This window comes from Taeniopygia guttata, chromosome 2 (assembly GCF_048771995.1).
Source record: "Taeniopygia guttata chromosome 2, bTaeGut7.mat, whole genome shotgun sequence".
NCBI classification, from domain to species: Eukaryota; Metazoa; Chordata; class Aves; order Passeriformes; family Estrildidae; genus Taeniopygia; species Taeniopygia guttata.
In genome coordinates, this window is record NC_133026.1 from 133,749,438 (window position 1) to 133,766,173 (window position 16,736).

The 16,736-nt window shown below is 34.1% G+C and overlaps 1 protein-coding gene across 2 annotated transcripts in view; it reads right to left on the bottom strand.

Moving 5' to 3' along the window:
* ANGPT1 (angiopoietin 1) overlaps nucleotides 1-16,736 on the bottom strand; it is a 154,067-nt gene that overhangs the window by 63,761 nt on the left and 73,570 nt on the right. For both annotated transcript variants that reach the window (XM_002199107.7, XM_072924934.1), the window contains exon 4: nucleotides 11,093-11,325. In XM_002199107.7, coding sequence (XP_002199143.6) covers nucleotides 11,093-11,325 — 233 coding nt within the window. The remainder of the gene's footprint in view (nucleotides 1-11,092; nucleotides 11,326-16,736) is intronic.

Below are 16,736 nucleotides of genomic sequence, written 5' to 3' on the forward strand. Positions count from 1 at the left end.
AACTGAAATGACGGTGATGCAAGAGCACACTTGAGTCCCTCTTAAAATGGACTTGAAAGCATATTTTCATCCAAGTACATATTACACACTCTCTGTTTTTCTTCCACAAAACATGTTTCTTTTACTAGAAACATGTAACTGTTTATTACCACTGTCACTTAATATAACCAATGCAAAACAATAACTAGAAAATTAAAATCCATTGAGATGTATGTAATAAATACATATTACAGGTATTTATTCTTGATAAAATATCAGGAGCTTATTAGCTTTTAATGTATCTAGCTAGTCAACTAAAAGTTTTAAATGTGAATTTATACATAGTTACTACCTAATTCTAATTGTTATAAAGACATACCATTGCCACATGATTCAAAACTTTCTCCAATGTCAACATTTTTTCCTACTTCATTAATTCTATGTTTTATCTTTATCTCCATGAAGTCTGAAAATCTTAAAAAACCAAAACAAAATGGGAGGATATTCGTATGAAAGCTGCTTCTATATGTCTTGGAGTCCAGCAGTCTTGGATACATCATTGTGCATGCTTGTGTACTCATGTTTGTTTACTAGGGAGGGGAAAGGAAGTTTAGGACTGGAGTTTGGACAGACATTTTCCTTTCAACAAAATATGCATTCGTCAAAATGCTTTTAAAGCTAATATTGCTTTGTGACATTGCTCTGAATCCTACAAAAAGAGCAGGCCATGGGCAACTTGGAAATTTCATTTTACATACTGGAATAAAATATTTCTGTTCTGGGAACTATTGCTCCATTATCAAGTTAATAGATTATAAATTTGCAGATTCTAACGTATAAAACTGCTTTGTCAAGGCCTCCATTTTTCCCAAATGAAGTTATAAGACTACATATCCCAAGTTACTTTGCTGCTCCAGCCTCTCCAGTGTCCCATCTCCAGCACCAGGACCCTAGAAGTCATGGGGCTTCCTCACTACATTCAGCCACCATCTTTGGGTTTTTAATTCTTATACTCTCATTATTACTTATTTTATTTTTATTTTATTTTAGGACTTTTCTCCTCAGAAGGGCACTAAGATTTTGCAAGAGCTTGGCTAACAACTGGCCTGAAAAAAGTCTTCAATATGAACAGATGGTCAAAGCAGAGGACTGGAGAGCAGCATAAGTGCAGGAAAGCATATTTAGGAATTTACAGTATAAATTCTTCCTCCACCAGATGTGATATCTGCATCTTTAATAGGTTTTGAAAGAATTCTCTACCATTTATTTCTCCAGTTAACATTTTTGAAGCCACGTTAATTTTCATCATTCAGCGTCCCATACCAAGGAACTCCACAGACATACTGTAGGAAGGACAATTTCCCTTTCTCAACTTTTAATAAGAGTGTTCCAGCTGGTGACACTGAAGTCTTAGCTGAAAGTGTCAGTAAGTCTGCACCCGCATGCTACAAGCCACCTACAATTTCTACTGCAATCTCCTTCTATCATCTTTTGCACCACCTAAAGTATCTGTCATAGTTTAATTAATGGTATTTCACATGCTCAGTCATCTGTCTTTGTAGATTTTTTTTTTTTTTTGTGCAATGTGGGTTCCAATAATTTATGCAGTATTTGAACACACCATGGATTATGTGGCATATTTTTTCTTCTGACTTCCTGTCTATTCCTTTGTAACAATTTTAAAAATAATATTTCCATTTGGGCCATCAACTAGTGAGTAACACCTCCTGCATCTTTCACTCAAGGTCTCCCTGGGAGCTTACCTTCAATTTATATGTGTGTTTTAGAATGTGAAAGAAAATAAAACTCTAGAATTTCTTCCTTAGGTACATTCATTTACTGAATGATGACAATAGAAAATGCTGGCCTTCCTTAAAATATTCAGACTCTGTGACAGTATAAGCATGTGTATAATACACATGCACAGTTTGAATGTCTAAGGGAGCACTTAGTTCTAACCCCAAACTTGAACCAGTTTTGGTGCAATCACAGAATGTTGCTTATAGGAGCAGTGCTAGTCTGGCTACAACTGTTGGCTGTGGACTGGTTCCATAGCCACAGAATGAATCAGATAATAGAAGATCTTGCAGAAAGTGTTTGGATTTGTTGTAGGGGCAAAAGGGGGAGGCAAGGTTAGGGATTTTGTTTGGTTGCTTGGTTGTTTTGTTGTTTTGTTTCTTTGTTGGTTATACTAGTTGTTCATTCTGCTGCAGCAGCTCAATGATCTTGATTCACCCCTACGTGACCCTACAGTCCCTGGACTTAATGGAGAAGTGGAAAGATTTTGTTTCCAAGGAAAAATGACAACAGCAAAAATAGTCCCTTTGCTCTCAAACTCTAGATCTTGATGGCCACATGTACCATCCTCACTGAATGTGGGAGGCCCAAAGAGGTGTGTGAACCTTGCTTAAGTACAATCCAGAGCAACTACCAGGCCATGCTGAAATGCAATTAGCAGGGCTACAATGATTCTACCAGCCTAGGCATTAGTCCAGTACCAGATTTATTAGGAGCACTAAGGTTCATCACATAGAAGAATTTGAGATCAATACTTTTAACATAGGGAAGAAACAGAAAAGGTGTAGTCAATTATATGTCTCAGGTTAACATTTAGAGAAATGTTTTAGCAGCTAATAGAACATTACTTTGCCCTCCCACACAGCCTCTAAGAGCCTGCAGTAAGAAAGGCAAACAATTGCATAGTGAGAGTGCTCAAGCTATCCAACTACTTATTAAATAAATCATTTACAGAAGAATTTCCCTCCTGTAGGGCTGCAGGAATTAACTCGGTCTTGGAAAACGACATTAATGTAGAGAGCTTTCACCCTCTCCAGGGCATAATTATTTAATACCTAATAAATTATCTACAGTTATCAAGTTTGTTTCCCAATAAATCCAGCCTTAGTGACTGGCAAGAACAATAATACTTCAAATCACTGTGCATTTGAAAGAATCACTTAAGAATACCATAAAATGGTCCTCATTAGTGAGCTGCAATAGAATGCCTTATGGCCCATTTACAAAGAGATAAAGACACTTAATTATCCAGCTGCTATATAGTTCCTTAAGAGTTTCTGCTTGAGACAGCAATTTTGTGAGTAACTAGCTATTCACTCAGAGGAGAATTAAAGAAGTCTTTCACTAACTGTACAAAGAGATTAAGTTGCTGGCATTGTTTAATACTTCTAGTGTCCATATTTCTTTAATTGATTTATTTTTTCCACACAGACATCCTAATGTGCATTTGGTGTTTCCATCTGAGCAATGGTATGCATACAAAGAAATGTTTGACTAACAAGCCGTTTGGGTGACACCAACAGTGCTGTTAGTTGGTTTATATATGCTGATATTCTCTGCAATATCTTTGGTGTGAGTGAAAAACGCTAGTTTCACAAAACTGAGTGAAGAGAGATTTGGCACTGACCTACTGTAGGAATGAGGGTGGGTAATTGATTTTAATATCAAAAATCAAGTATTTATATACACTTCCAGTATTAAGTTTTCACAACAAATAAATATTGAGGTCCTGATGTGATCATCAGCAAGTTAATAGAGATAAAATATCAGATTTTACAATTCTATTTTGAAGAATTTAAATATTTTTCCACTGACATAAATTTCAAATGCTGCACATTCAAATTTACTTTTTTCAGAATTGAATCTCTATTAAATTACAGCCTAAATTGCTACTACCTAATAATAATAATAATACCTAATTTGTTGTACTTTATTATAAAGCATAACTTTGAAATTAAGGTATTTTTGCCTAAGCATGGTACAAAATTATTTTTATTTTTAAAATATTATGATTTGGAATTTATTCTTTGTTTTAGAAAAAAAACAACACAGATAGTGATCATATAAATATCAGCATTAATATCATTACCTTTTAACAGGTATGGAGAAAAAAGGGTACTTGTAGTTGTAAGTCACCTCATCGTGAAACACTCACTTGGACAGAAGTGACTTTGTTGATCTAAAAGAAGTCCCAGACCCAAACTCTGAAAATGCTATGAGTCAGATAAGAATGACCCCAAAAAACTCTCCAACAGAACTTTCTGAACATCTCTAAAAATTACATATCAATAAAGAGAGTCTTCAATGAAAGTAGGAATTATATAGCATCTGAACAGGAAAAAACAAGAAACACAAAAGCTGGTGCTGGTGTGTATGTTTAATAACGGAACATCTCCACTACTGCACAAAATCTGAGCAGCCTCTGAGTGAAGCCCGGCAGCGCTCTCCAGTTCATTTGCTCAACAGGATCCAGCCAATAAGAGTAAGGGGACCCCTCTTCCCTGACACTCAGGGCAAAAGAAAGATTCAGTTTTTCTCCAGCTTTCAAAATATAAATAAGAGCAGATCACATAATGGAATGTATCTTTCAAATAGTGAGTTTTGTGAAATGCCGGCAAACATTTTCTGATAGTGATCTTCTGATCTTTTCTTAAACGAAAAGGACTTCTGTTATGCTTTAGAATATCTTAATAAAAATGAAAACCTCATGTTCATAAAATCTCTAAAGTTGAAGGAAGTAAAGAGAAACCGAGAAAATTGATTTTTTCCATAATCTTGACCACATAATGTCAACCTTAGCTAAAGTTATCTGCTTTGACATCTTTGGGGAAGTTAAAAAGTGTGGAACATCGATGATTTCAGTGCATTAAACTGGATTTTGTTTAAAGCTTTGGTGTAGGCATTCTAACTTTTACAAGTCTGAGGTTTTTAATTAATTTTTAACCAATAAAAATTTTAAAAATTAATTAGTATATCGAAAGCATCATGCTTTGCTCTTACACTGCAATATATTAGAACACATTGATAATTAAAATTCAATTTTTGGTATTAAAAAAAATGTAACTTTATGTATGAACTTGTTTCTTTAAAAATGTTTCAAGCACAATCCTGATCCACCTCAGACCTACAGCTTTCAGCCAAAGCTGTACAGAATCTTCTGTGCACCTGGAACAAAAGATTCTATGTTTTGAAAGAAAAATAATGAAGTCATTGATGTGACATACTCTAAGGTTCTACCTCACCAGCTATGTCTCATCATGTTGAAAAAAACCTTAATAATGTCAAGGATGAGGTACTAAGAGGAGGTGTGGGCTTAAGGAATGAAATATTTATAGACAAACAGTACAGAAAAAACAACCTGTTACCTCAAAATATGCCTCAGATGAGTACTGATATTATTCTTTCCATGAACAGAAGTAAAACAATCAAGACCTGTACCATAAAACCTTGCTCTTCTACACTGTTAAAATCTAGTGGATTTAAATAGTCTCATTAGTGTATTCTAGTGTATGGCTGAATCAATATAATACAGAAAATTTGTCTTATTGAACACTGTAAAAATCCTAATATTTAAAACTACTTCTCTCCTTTTCTGTCCTCTGTTCCCATCAGGACTTTTTAATTGGTTTGATGTCAGCATTTTGTGGTTCTGGTTGGTTTTTTGGTTTCTGTTTGGTGGGGGTTTTTTGTGGGTTTTTTTGTTTGTTTTTTTGTTTTGTTTTGGTTTGGTTTTTTTTTTTTAATTTTGGGTTGTTTTTTTTTTAAATACTAGCCTGTATAATAAAAAGTGTCTTTGAAGTCTGTCTAATGAAGAAGGCCAGCAGCACAGCTGAGGCAATTCTGCTTCTGTCAATGGAGTTTCCCCTGAGCCCATAACCTTCAGGTCATTTCTTTGAAGTTCTCAGTCTATTCTCATTCTTTTCACTTCAGAATAAATTTTTACATCACATCAACTTCAGACCAAGTGGAATAGATTGATTACTTTTTAATTATTTAAAAAATAAATTAATTACTATGCTTTTAAAAAGTCTGAATTCCATTCAAATGAACTTTTGGACCTATTTACTTTTTCTATCCATAAACTAGGAGACTTATACCTTTTCTGAAATGCCAGACCCACTAACCATATTATTTACTTTATGAAGTCAATAGGTACTTCTGGGGCGGTAAATTCTTAGCATATACGTGTATTATTTTGAGAATTAATCTCAGCATCTTGTCAGCATTCAAGAGGAATTATAATTCTTCATTTCTCTTTTACTAAGAGGTCACAAAACCAGATATTCATGACAAAACTTCAGTTTTCTGAGGTAAGTAAGTTTAGGCCATACATTTTAAAAAGCTATATTATTATGCAGTCTGGAAAACAGCCAAAGAAAAAACTAATGGGACTACAAAATAAATCTATGGTTAAATATGCTTTCCCACTGAATTTTACATTCCTTTATCCTATCAGTAGGACTACCTAGGCAGTTACCACAAGTTACGCAAATTATTTTTACACGGTAGAAATTCAATAAATTTTCTGATGCTGGAATAAAAGACAATGTATTTTTGATGAGGCACCTTTTGTGACATTTGATTTGAACCATAATTTCCCAGTGGACCAATATACTTTCTAAAGTAATTGGTTTGAACCTGCATACATATCTTTGATTGTATTATCTACTGCTTAAACTAATTTGTAGTATACAGCTTGTTTTGGGGTTGAGGAGTTTTTGAGTAATATTCATGGACTATCTACTTTAGGACTACATATCTTCTCCATAAATAATTTTTCTCATGTGGCAGCTTAAAAAGTACTTCACAATACTATTTACTGTGTTACAGATGTGTTTGACAGTGACAGCAGTGTGTTTTATAAATAATACTCTGAGACAAATAATAGTCTAAGTAGCATGAGAAAACACCAGTTTAAAGAAAACAATAAGCACAAAACATGTTATGACCTTTTCTAAGAATAATTTGATTTCTATCCATCTATAATTTGGTCTCTATTTGTTATTTGCTACAGGTGAAGCACTTTTACAGTCTTAGAGATAATCATGCAATATCTCTGTGATTAATCAGGCCTTCACTGCTGTGTTTGTATTTCCTAATCATTTGTTGGGGAAAAGTAAAAGTTTCATGCCTTTATCTACATTTTAATTTTGGGATTACTTCATCTTTAAATATTTGCTTTTATATTCACCATAATGAACAACCGTTTCCTTTGAAGGCTAGTGTCTGAAAGTGCTTCCATTTTAGAAATTTTTTGGTAGAAATTTACTGGCAGATGTTGCCTAAGTTTTTGCCCCTGCCTAAAATATACCAATATAAACAATGTGACAAGTTTGTTTAGCCACAGACACAGGCCAAAATAGAGACATGTGAGTCCCCATGGTACCCTGCATTTATTTGAGTAGGCTTTGTGACCTGTTAGAGTGTCTGTTTGAAGGATTACATGCAACTGAAACGCTAGAATTGCTCACACTGGGAGAGAGGTGGGTGGTATTTTGGAAACTGAACTCACAACAATTCCAAGTTTTACATGTGGCCCCTATCCCAAAATTTGTCTGTACCAAAACTGACACTGAAAATGGGATCTGGATTTTCTATTTAGGTCCCCCTATATTAAAAAAAAAAATTCATTTGTATTGCTTTTTCCTTTTCACTTGTTTTTGGTTTTGGGTTTTTGAGGTTTTTTTTTTGGTTGGTTGGTTGGTTGATTTGGTCTGGTTGGTTTTGTTTATTTTTTCTCTTTCTCATTTTCCTTTATATTCTTCAGAAATTCTCCTAATATATGCCTAGGCACAGTGGAAGCACCAAAGCAAATTTCTTAGGGTTTTCATCCAGTTGTAGGGACTTAGCTCCTTAGACTGTTTAACTGAACAAAAACAGTTTCTGTTCAGCCCTGCATGTCTATACTATCCAGCTATAATATTCATAACCTCCTAGCAGGAAAATTTCAGATAGTGTCCCAATTTATTTAAATGAATCTAAAAATAAGTCTGCTGATAATGGTTATGTCATTACTGGAGTAAATGTATCTAATTTTCTGTAATCAAAAAGCAGTGATTATCACCAGATTGGTTTAAAATTCATCGATTTAGCTATATTATATTTTTCACTTTCGCAAACGGGAAAATCCTCAATACTACGACTTATGAGAAAAAGAAAATAATTTTCCTATCTGTGACTTCTCCTGGGAGAGAATTTACACACATGGATGGATGGACAAATGGATAGATAGATAGATAGAGATAATTTTTAAAATATCATGGGATAAATGTAAGATAAAATATAGTGACTTGCATTTTTAATTTAGGAAAATCTGACAGAGATACTTACATCCATTCTCAAGATATCACAGGATTTAGAATTCCTCTCAACTTTGTTGTTCATACTTATAAAGTTAGAATCTGGCTTTCCAGACTTGATGCCTTACTTAGGTTGTGCTTTCTGTCAAAAATGAGTGCCCCTATTAAAGACCCAAAGTTCTTAATAGGACCTATCCTTTTCTATCTCTAAGGCTTTCTTAATAATTATAAAAAAATTATCAATTTCTATGATATCTAATAACCTTTACCTAAATTACTTAAGTCCCATCTTTCATCAATGGAAAATACTTCCCAGTGTTACTGGCTGTTCCTTTTCTCCCTATCATCAATTATTTTGTGCATTTCCATAACAGCATTCCACATATCTTCTTTCCCACCTAATATATCTGTATGTTACAGCTCTATCTCCTCATATGAAAATTGTTCCAGGACTCTAATTTTTCCATTGTCCTATTCTTTTCTGGACCATTTCCATTTCTGCTGTATCCCTTATGAAATTAGATTACTGATATTTACTGAAGTATAAGACAGAAGAGGTGTCACTGATTTATGTATCACTTTTTGTTATTCTCCATTTCCCAAGAAACACCAGTTCTCACAGAGCATTTTTTGTTTTGATCATTAGTGCACATATCAAGATTTGTGTAAGACTACCCAAACTTCATAATTTGGTGTAAATTTAGAGTAGCTTCAGTGGTACTTCCTAATATGCATACATTTCCACCTTCAACATATATTTTAACAGAATTAAGCTGGCATTAATTTTTGGCATAACCTTCAGTACTTAGTCTTCATTAGAGTAGTCTTGTGCTCCAGGAAAATATTATTTTAACTTAAGCTATCTGGCTATTTCTTCAGCTGTGAATGTACCCACCAAAAAACATTGGTAAATTAGACTTAATCAGACAATAAGAAAGAAACATTTCTTGACTTGAACATTTCTTGTTAAGTTATTCTCCTCAAAGAACAAAAGCATACAAGGAAAATTATGAACATGATAATACACAAAAGGTAAAGGAGTTCAAAATCAAAGGCTTAGTTAGGCAATTAAAGTTATATTTAGGCATTTAACTGTGTTAAGCATCATTACTTCCTCAGTTCCTCAGAAGTTAAAAAGACTGTTGAAAACTCAGGTTTTCAGGCACCTGAATTTGTACCCAGGAGCCTAATTTGAAACACTCACTTCTGTATTCCTCATTCAAAGTTTTTATAAGAAGCAGCTGAGGAAACTAAGTTTAGGAAAAATGTTGGTTTGTTTGTTATTTTTTTTTTTTTAATCATAGTCAAGACTGTTAGAAAATCGTTTTAAGCTTTAAAGAACTTGCTATATATCTCTGTATGAAAATAATATATCTTTCTTTTTGATATTGATTTTAAAATACTCCTGAGCTTTATTAGAACACTCTGGATGCAGCCTTGCCAGGTTTCCTTGCCAAAAGGCCATAAAATATAATAAAGGATTTTCGTTGCATCACAATGTTTCTCTACTGATATGAGAACAGCCTACTATGAAACATGTTATTTCATTCCAAATTCTAGGGAACTATATAACAGAAAGAGCAGAAGGGAACATTTAGAATGAACATGAGAGGAGGAAAACCTTTAAAAAAAAAGAGTCTATCAACACTGGCCCAAGCGTGCAACACTTCCAAAGTAAGAGATGTAATCCTCATGACTGGAGCAGTTTATATTTAAGCCACACAAGTTGCATGGGAATATATAGCAGAGAGAAAACCCACATTGCCTTGAGCTGAATAGCTTGATTGATCTAGTATGTGTTCTGCCTCTTAGAGAGAGCACTGACTAATGATACAGGTGACAAGTTTTCAGTTAGGGTGATGGGGTAGTTGTTTTCTGGTTTCATTTTAGTATTTTGTGTTTGGTTTTTTTGTTTTTTGGTTTTGTTCTTTTTTAGTTTATGGCACTTAGAGCTTGAGAATGACAAAAATCTATTATGCTGGGCTCTTCAGACTTCTGATACCTCTCAAAGAACTCCTTGATCCATGCTTCCACAATTGCTAAAAGACTATCACAACTCACTCATCTACAGTTTCTCTCAGTGTTTATCCTGTACCTTTCTCAGAAGGATTTTTGTGTTGTCGTTTCTGTATGACTTTGCCTTACTTTTCATAGATAACAATACATTCTTCCAAGTGCACCATTTCCATATTGCACAGTGGTTTCCATCCCTGCCTTGACCAGTTCTGGTGAAATGAATTTCTGAAGATGTTTTGCAGTATCTTTGGCATTTGAAAATTGAAAGTCTATCTGAATTTCTGTCCCTGTTTCTGTAAGAAAACTGTTTACTAAGAAGGACATACTTGAGGAAAATTGTCCTATAAATACCTCGCTGAGCCCTTCTTTCAAAGCATGTTATTTCTACCTTTTTCGTTTGGAGCACCCAGAAACCAACAAAATACAGCAAGACGAAAGAAAAATGATCCCTTATTATAAATAAAATCTAGTTCAATAGAAGAGATTCATCTATTGGATGTTTATCTATAGCACTATAAGAGTCTATATCCAAAATCATCAATATTGTAATCCATACGCACGTAAAAAACTCGGAATTACTTTCCTTTGGTTAGTAGCCTGCTGTCTCCATTGACTAAAAAGGAAGTCAAGAGCAGATGAGATACAGACATCTATAAAATTAAGATCCGTGGTTAGTTGGCTTACTTCTAGCAGAAGGAGACAGATACACAGAGGGACAAATCAGTATTGTTAGTGAAAGGCAATGTAATTTTGGCCTATATCTGCTAAGGTCAAGATATAAAAACTCACTGATATTAAATTCAAAGAATCAAATATGGCTATGGGTACAAGGGTCAGCCTCGGCATTGTCTGAACTTTATTTGATTTGTGGGTCCTCATCAGCTCTTTTTTTCCTCAATTATAATGTCTTTGTCTTTCAGTTTTGCTTTTCCAAAAATTCAGGCCTTAATTCACAAGAAATTTCCTAGTACTTCTAATGCTTTATAATCCTACTTTCTTACCTCCTTCCTTGGAGCAGAGGGTGATCAGGGTGTGAACTGTATCCATCAGTTCAAGCTGCTGTTTCTGCAGGACACTATTATTGCTTGTTGCCTTGTTTAACTGCTTCTCTAGTTCCTGGATTATGTAGCTTTGCCGTGTGACTAAGCTTTGTAGGTTTTCTTTTTCCTCCTTCAAAGTGGCCAGCTCCTCTTTGTGCCTTTCTTCCATTTCTAGAATTCTGTGCTCAAGTACACTAAAATGAAATAAAATTATTAGTAAATATTATTTCATGCCAACACAGTTAATAATATAGAAACCAGAACATTTTTTCAGTGTTTAAATAACTACCTAAATCAATAATTCTAAATTATGTCATATCTATTAATTCAGCCCACTGAGTCAAATGTAACTGATCTCTAAGACTGCATTTTTTTTGATGTTTGCATGCTGTAGTGCTTAAAGGACATGGAACTGTATATGTAGGTATTACTCTGCTTTACTGTGCACAAGCATAGGGCCAGTAAAACTTCTGAATGTAAAAGCTCAGGCATAAAAGCTTGAGGTAGAGGAGGGAGAAAATCAGGGCACTGAAGAGATGATAACCACTGGAGAGTTGGTAACAGGAATGGCTCAATATGATGAGACAAAAATCAGGGCAAACTGCAGAAGAGCTTGTGAAGGGCCTTGTCACTGAGTGCAAGACAAATATTGAAAATCACAGAGGACCATTGAGGTATGTGGAACCCATAATAAAAGTACTTTTTGATGTGACTTGTGAAGCTGGGATAAGAATTTCATACCAGATAAGCAGTGCCTGCCTTCACATCAAGAATAGTACTGTTTTCCCAAAAGGTAAATAAGCAATGGCATTTTAATGTGGGATTCCCTTTTTCCTTGAGTTTACATACATACCCCACTAACGCCCCACAGGCATGTTTGGCTGTTCCACAAAAGGCTCCTCAGATGGAAAATTGTTTGGCATCATGTTATGTGACCAACTTACATCAATTTTTATAATTATTTTTGCACATATATAGAAACACTTTCTCTGGATTAATATTATTTTTTTGGTACCCTTTCTGTCCTGTGCTGTAAGTGTTCAATTTACCAAGATTAAAGGCATAACACAGTACATCTAGAAAAATAGTGGTGTTGTAGACTTAAAGGACAGCTAATATTAGTCAGTCATGAGCAAGAAGCATTTCCATGATGCTTTGATGCTGTGGTGGCAATTTAACAGAAAGACTGTAATAGTATTAGATAAAGAAATTCATCCAATCTCACCGTTACTTTCTCTTTGGGGTTTCTGTTGTATAAACCAAAAGCTGTCTTTCTCATGCTCAAAAACCAAGTGGTGGTGAAAAACTTGCCAAAAAACTGCTTCCTGCTCAAGTCAGTCTTAGGTTTTACTTATTTGCACTCTCTCTCTACCTTTGTTTTTACTTCTGGATAACAGATCAGTGGCAAAATGCCTGCGTAATTTTAGGTCATTTAACCTAACAGAGGAATGTAATAAAATCCATATGGAGTTGCTTCTACCCTATATCATTGAGCCTCAATATGAGCTGTTAGAGATGATAACAATGCAAAGATTAAATTCAGGCACCAAAATTTGCTGTGCAAGCTAGAATGAGATCAAAATTTTTTTAAAACAGCAAATTTTTTTCTGAAATATTGTAAATGCAGAATTTACAAAGATCCTGAGGAAAATGTACTTTGTAATACCAACATGTCTAGTTCTGTGAAAACCAAAAGCATCTGGGTAAAGGGAGCAAAAAAAGAAAAGATGTGAGGGAAAATACATTTTCATAGGGTCCCAAACACAAAGGAGAATATATCTCATTTTAAAAGACTCATTAATTAGAAACAAAATAACAAGATTTAGTGGACTGAAATAAGATGGTAGAAGGTTACACCCTGATAAAAATATGGATTTTGAAGCCAAAGAACTATAAATTATTTTAGCACCTTATCAGAGCTGTTGCTGATTTTTCATCACTTGAACATTAACATTAAACATCATGTTTAGATTCACATCATGGTCTAGACTCACATGGATTTTTTTGAGAATACGTATGTGGTAGCCTTTGAACTTTCTTATGCAGAAAGTCAGATGTAGTTTAGGTTCGCAGAAACGGTTGAAAAATCATCAGATAGTTTTGGTTCTAGTCATAAAATATTGTCACAGAAACCCACTTCCTTTTGAAATTTATCAGTTCTATCCACAGATTAATCCTATTCACTGATAATTTTTCACAGAAATTATTGAAGTCCTAATTGTGATTCTAGATTTTAACTTTTCAAATAAACTAGTTACATCAATGCACCTGGGATAGGAAAAAGGCAGCCTAGTCACAGTCTGTAATAGAATGGGTGCTAGGTGGGGCCAAGTCCCAGTCTGACATCTTACAATCCCCCAAAATGTTGCGTATTTTCAGTGCAAGACAAGATGTCATTCAGGAAGATAGAATATAGCTTTATAGTTACATAGTAAGACAAGAAAGTTCCCTTTATGCTTATCCATATAGTACAATGTAGATCCTTAATTCCACAGTATCCTATCTGCATGTCCACAACTAAATAACTTCCATATCTGAATCATTTCATGTCAAAGAAAGAGCCTTTGACAACCACAATTTATGTTTTGCATTATTTGTTTCCCACTGTGGCCTTCCTAAGCCCGTAGTAAATGAATCCAGAGGGATGGATCCAATCTTATTTGTGTCAGCACTGGCCATGTCAAGCAAGAAGAGAGGAGCTGACAATGTTTAGAGCTCCACAGTTTGGCATCTACAGAGACAGACAGGAAGCAGATGTTTTATAGCTTTAATAATAATACATCCTAATATTTCTGAGTGGTGTGTCAACATGTGGTGGAAAGATGGAAGTGTCATAGCACTTGAGTCCTTTAATTTTCTATGTAGATTAAAAGTCCTGTAATTATAAACTGCAAAACTGTGCTATTTTCAGGAATGCGTATATATTTATGCAATTGGCTGCATATCCATAAATCTATATCAGATAAAAGTAAGTCCTGAGGATAAGACAACTCCCTGTAGTTCAGGGAGAAGTCCAAAACATTCATTTTTGTTTTACTATGAACAATGAGAAAACTTTGGTTAAATCTCCAAATGAAAAAAAGCAAAGTCTTCATACAGATTGGGGATTTCTGAACTGGACTGTTCCAAAAGGAAGAAATCCTTCAACAGCGTGAGAAAAGCTGCTCTTATGGCTTCTGACAACAATATGGCCAGAATTATTCATTTGTATTTTTATATTAATATTTTTATAGATCATTTAAATTAAAAAAAAAAAAAGAGAGAAGGGCTAGGAAGTTCAAAAAACCTTGAAACCCATTGAAAGCAATTTAACAGGTATCTAGGGTTTCTTTAACTGTGGCAAGACCACTCTGTTGCTTCATTTTTGTAACATCAGAAAGCATCTAACAGACAAATACCATTAAGAAATAACTTTGCTGAGTGCTTGGTAACAATATTTTCTCAAATTTTTAAAGAAGCATTGTGAAGACAGTGTTAAAACTAAAATACGTTTAATGATTTTCATTAATGGCTATTGCTGACACAAAATATTAATGAAAATGGAAAGAAGGCTGTCTCTATATGAATCAGTCCAACGTCCTCAAAAGGCTGACTGAAACACTCTTTTATAACACTTTCCAGTAACATATTATGGCTCTTTCTTGCAGTAAGTTTCTTCTATTAATTTCCTATACATTTTAAATTCCTATACAATTCCTATATGCTTGAAATTTCTGAACTTTTGAAAATACTACTAATCCAGACACATGAAACATTCATGGAAACTACAACATAATAAAAATAAATCATCATTCACCAGAAGCATCATATAAATATACATATATTTGTTTCTAAAGATGCACACAAATATATGTTTTTTATAATTGAAGCCTTCAATTTGAGGAAATGTATCAGGCATTTGGGGAACAAAGTTGAATAATAAAGAAGAATTTGAAGAATAAAGTTGTGAATAAACAAGTGTTGTTAACATTAATAAATTCCAATATTACCCATTGGATAATGACACCTTGGAATCATTATCTAGGAGAATATTAATTAAAAACCAAACACACACACATGCAAATCCCAAACCCAGACAAATTTAATATTTCTAAGGATTAGCTATGTCTAAATATCTAATGTAGTGGTTTTGATGAGGCTAGGAACCTATTTTCAATGGTACAAATGATGTCTTGACTTTGTCACTATATAAGCCCATGGAATGACACAGTGCAGCACCTCAGTGCAACTGATACATATATGATAAGTCCATCTGATTCAGAAAAAACCTCTACTAATGCTGGAGAGAGTAGAGTACCCATACAGAAGTCAAAGAATGACTTCTAGTGAAAGCTGTTGTCATTTTGAAAGGTGATGAAGTAGAACATATAGGAAACACTCTGGCAACTGTCCAAGGGAGAAGGAAAGTCTGGTTTAGACAATCTGCCTTATAAGGTAGTTTAACCACTAATCCATTCCAGACCATAGAAGTTTAAGAGATTTTTTTTTAAATCTTTGTTTTCAGAATCTTCATTTTAGCCATGTGAGAACAGGACATAGACCAGACCTTGGAGATGAACATCTTTTGCATTAAAATAATATTTTAAAAATTATGATTTATTAAATATACAGATAAAACATTTACTTTGTTGAGGTATTCACTAATTAAAGACAAGTAAAGTCACACTAGAAAAAAGTTATTTGGCCATTTATATGTAGGTTTCTTTCATTATATATGTACAGGAAGACAAATGGGTAGAGGATTTCAGTGCTTACTTTTGGGTGCAAGAACATTATTTTACCAAAAAAACCCCGAGGCAGTTTCTTTGTACTTCCTTTTAGGTAAGTAAAAATTTCCCTATGTTGTTAGATGCTGACCACTCATACTACCTTGGGAGTGTGATACTGTCTGCTCAGTTTAAGGAAATATGAAAATATGCTCTTATTTCTCAGGGCCAGTAAAGTAACAAGTTACTTAGCACCAATAAGCCTACTTTTTATACCAATGACAAGATAATTCCATTAAAATCACTAAGTGTAAAATTGGGACTTATATTTTAGTATATGCACAACCTTCAAATGAAACTTGACAGACATATTGTGTTTCCTCATCTTTCACACAGTCAGACAGACATTCAAGAACTGTTCTTGAGTCCTTGATTTTTATAGCACACAACAATTCTTGTGCTGAACATGTTAACCCAGTATTATTTTATGCAAATTCAAGAAAGATTTTATGTTTAAATTGCACTTTCATGATTTGTCAATGCAAGATCCAGAATTCCATTATATTTTTCTTCATTTGTTTCATTTTAACAATTAGAAAGCTTTTTAACACTTGCATATTGAAACAAATGGCACACTATAAATTAAATGCAGCTGGTACACTCCAGGGAAAAAAGAAAAAGGGAAGTTCATCAGGCACTTAGGAAGGGAAATCTTTCAAGAATAAATCAAAATAGCATTTAGAAAGCTCTTGTGGGAAAAAAATGGCAATGGAAGAAACCACCGTTTACATTATAGTGGGTGGGAACCCACAAAACCAAATTATTTATGGCATGAGAACACTCAATAGACACATGATTCTAAGGCAAATGTGACTCTACTCATGCCATAGAATATCTTC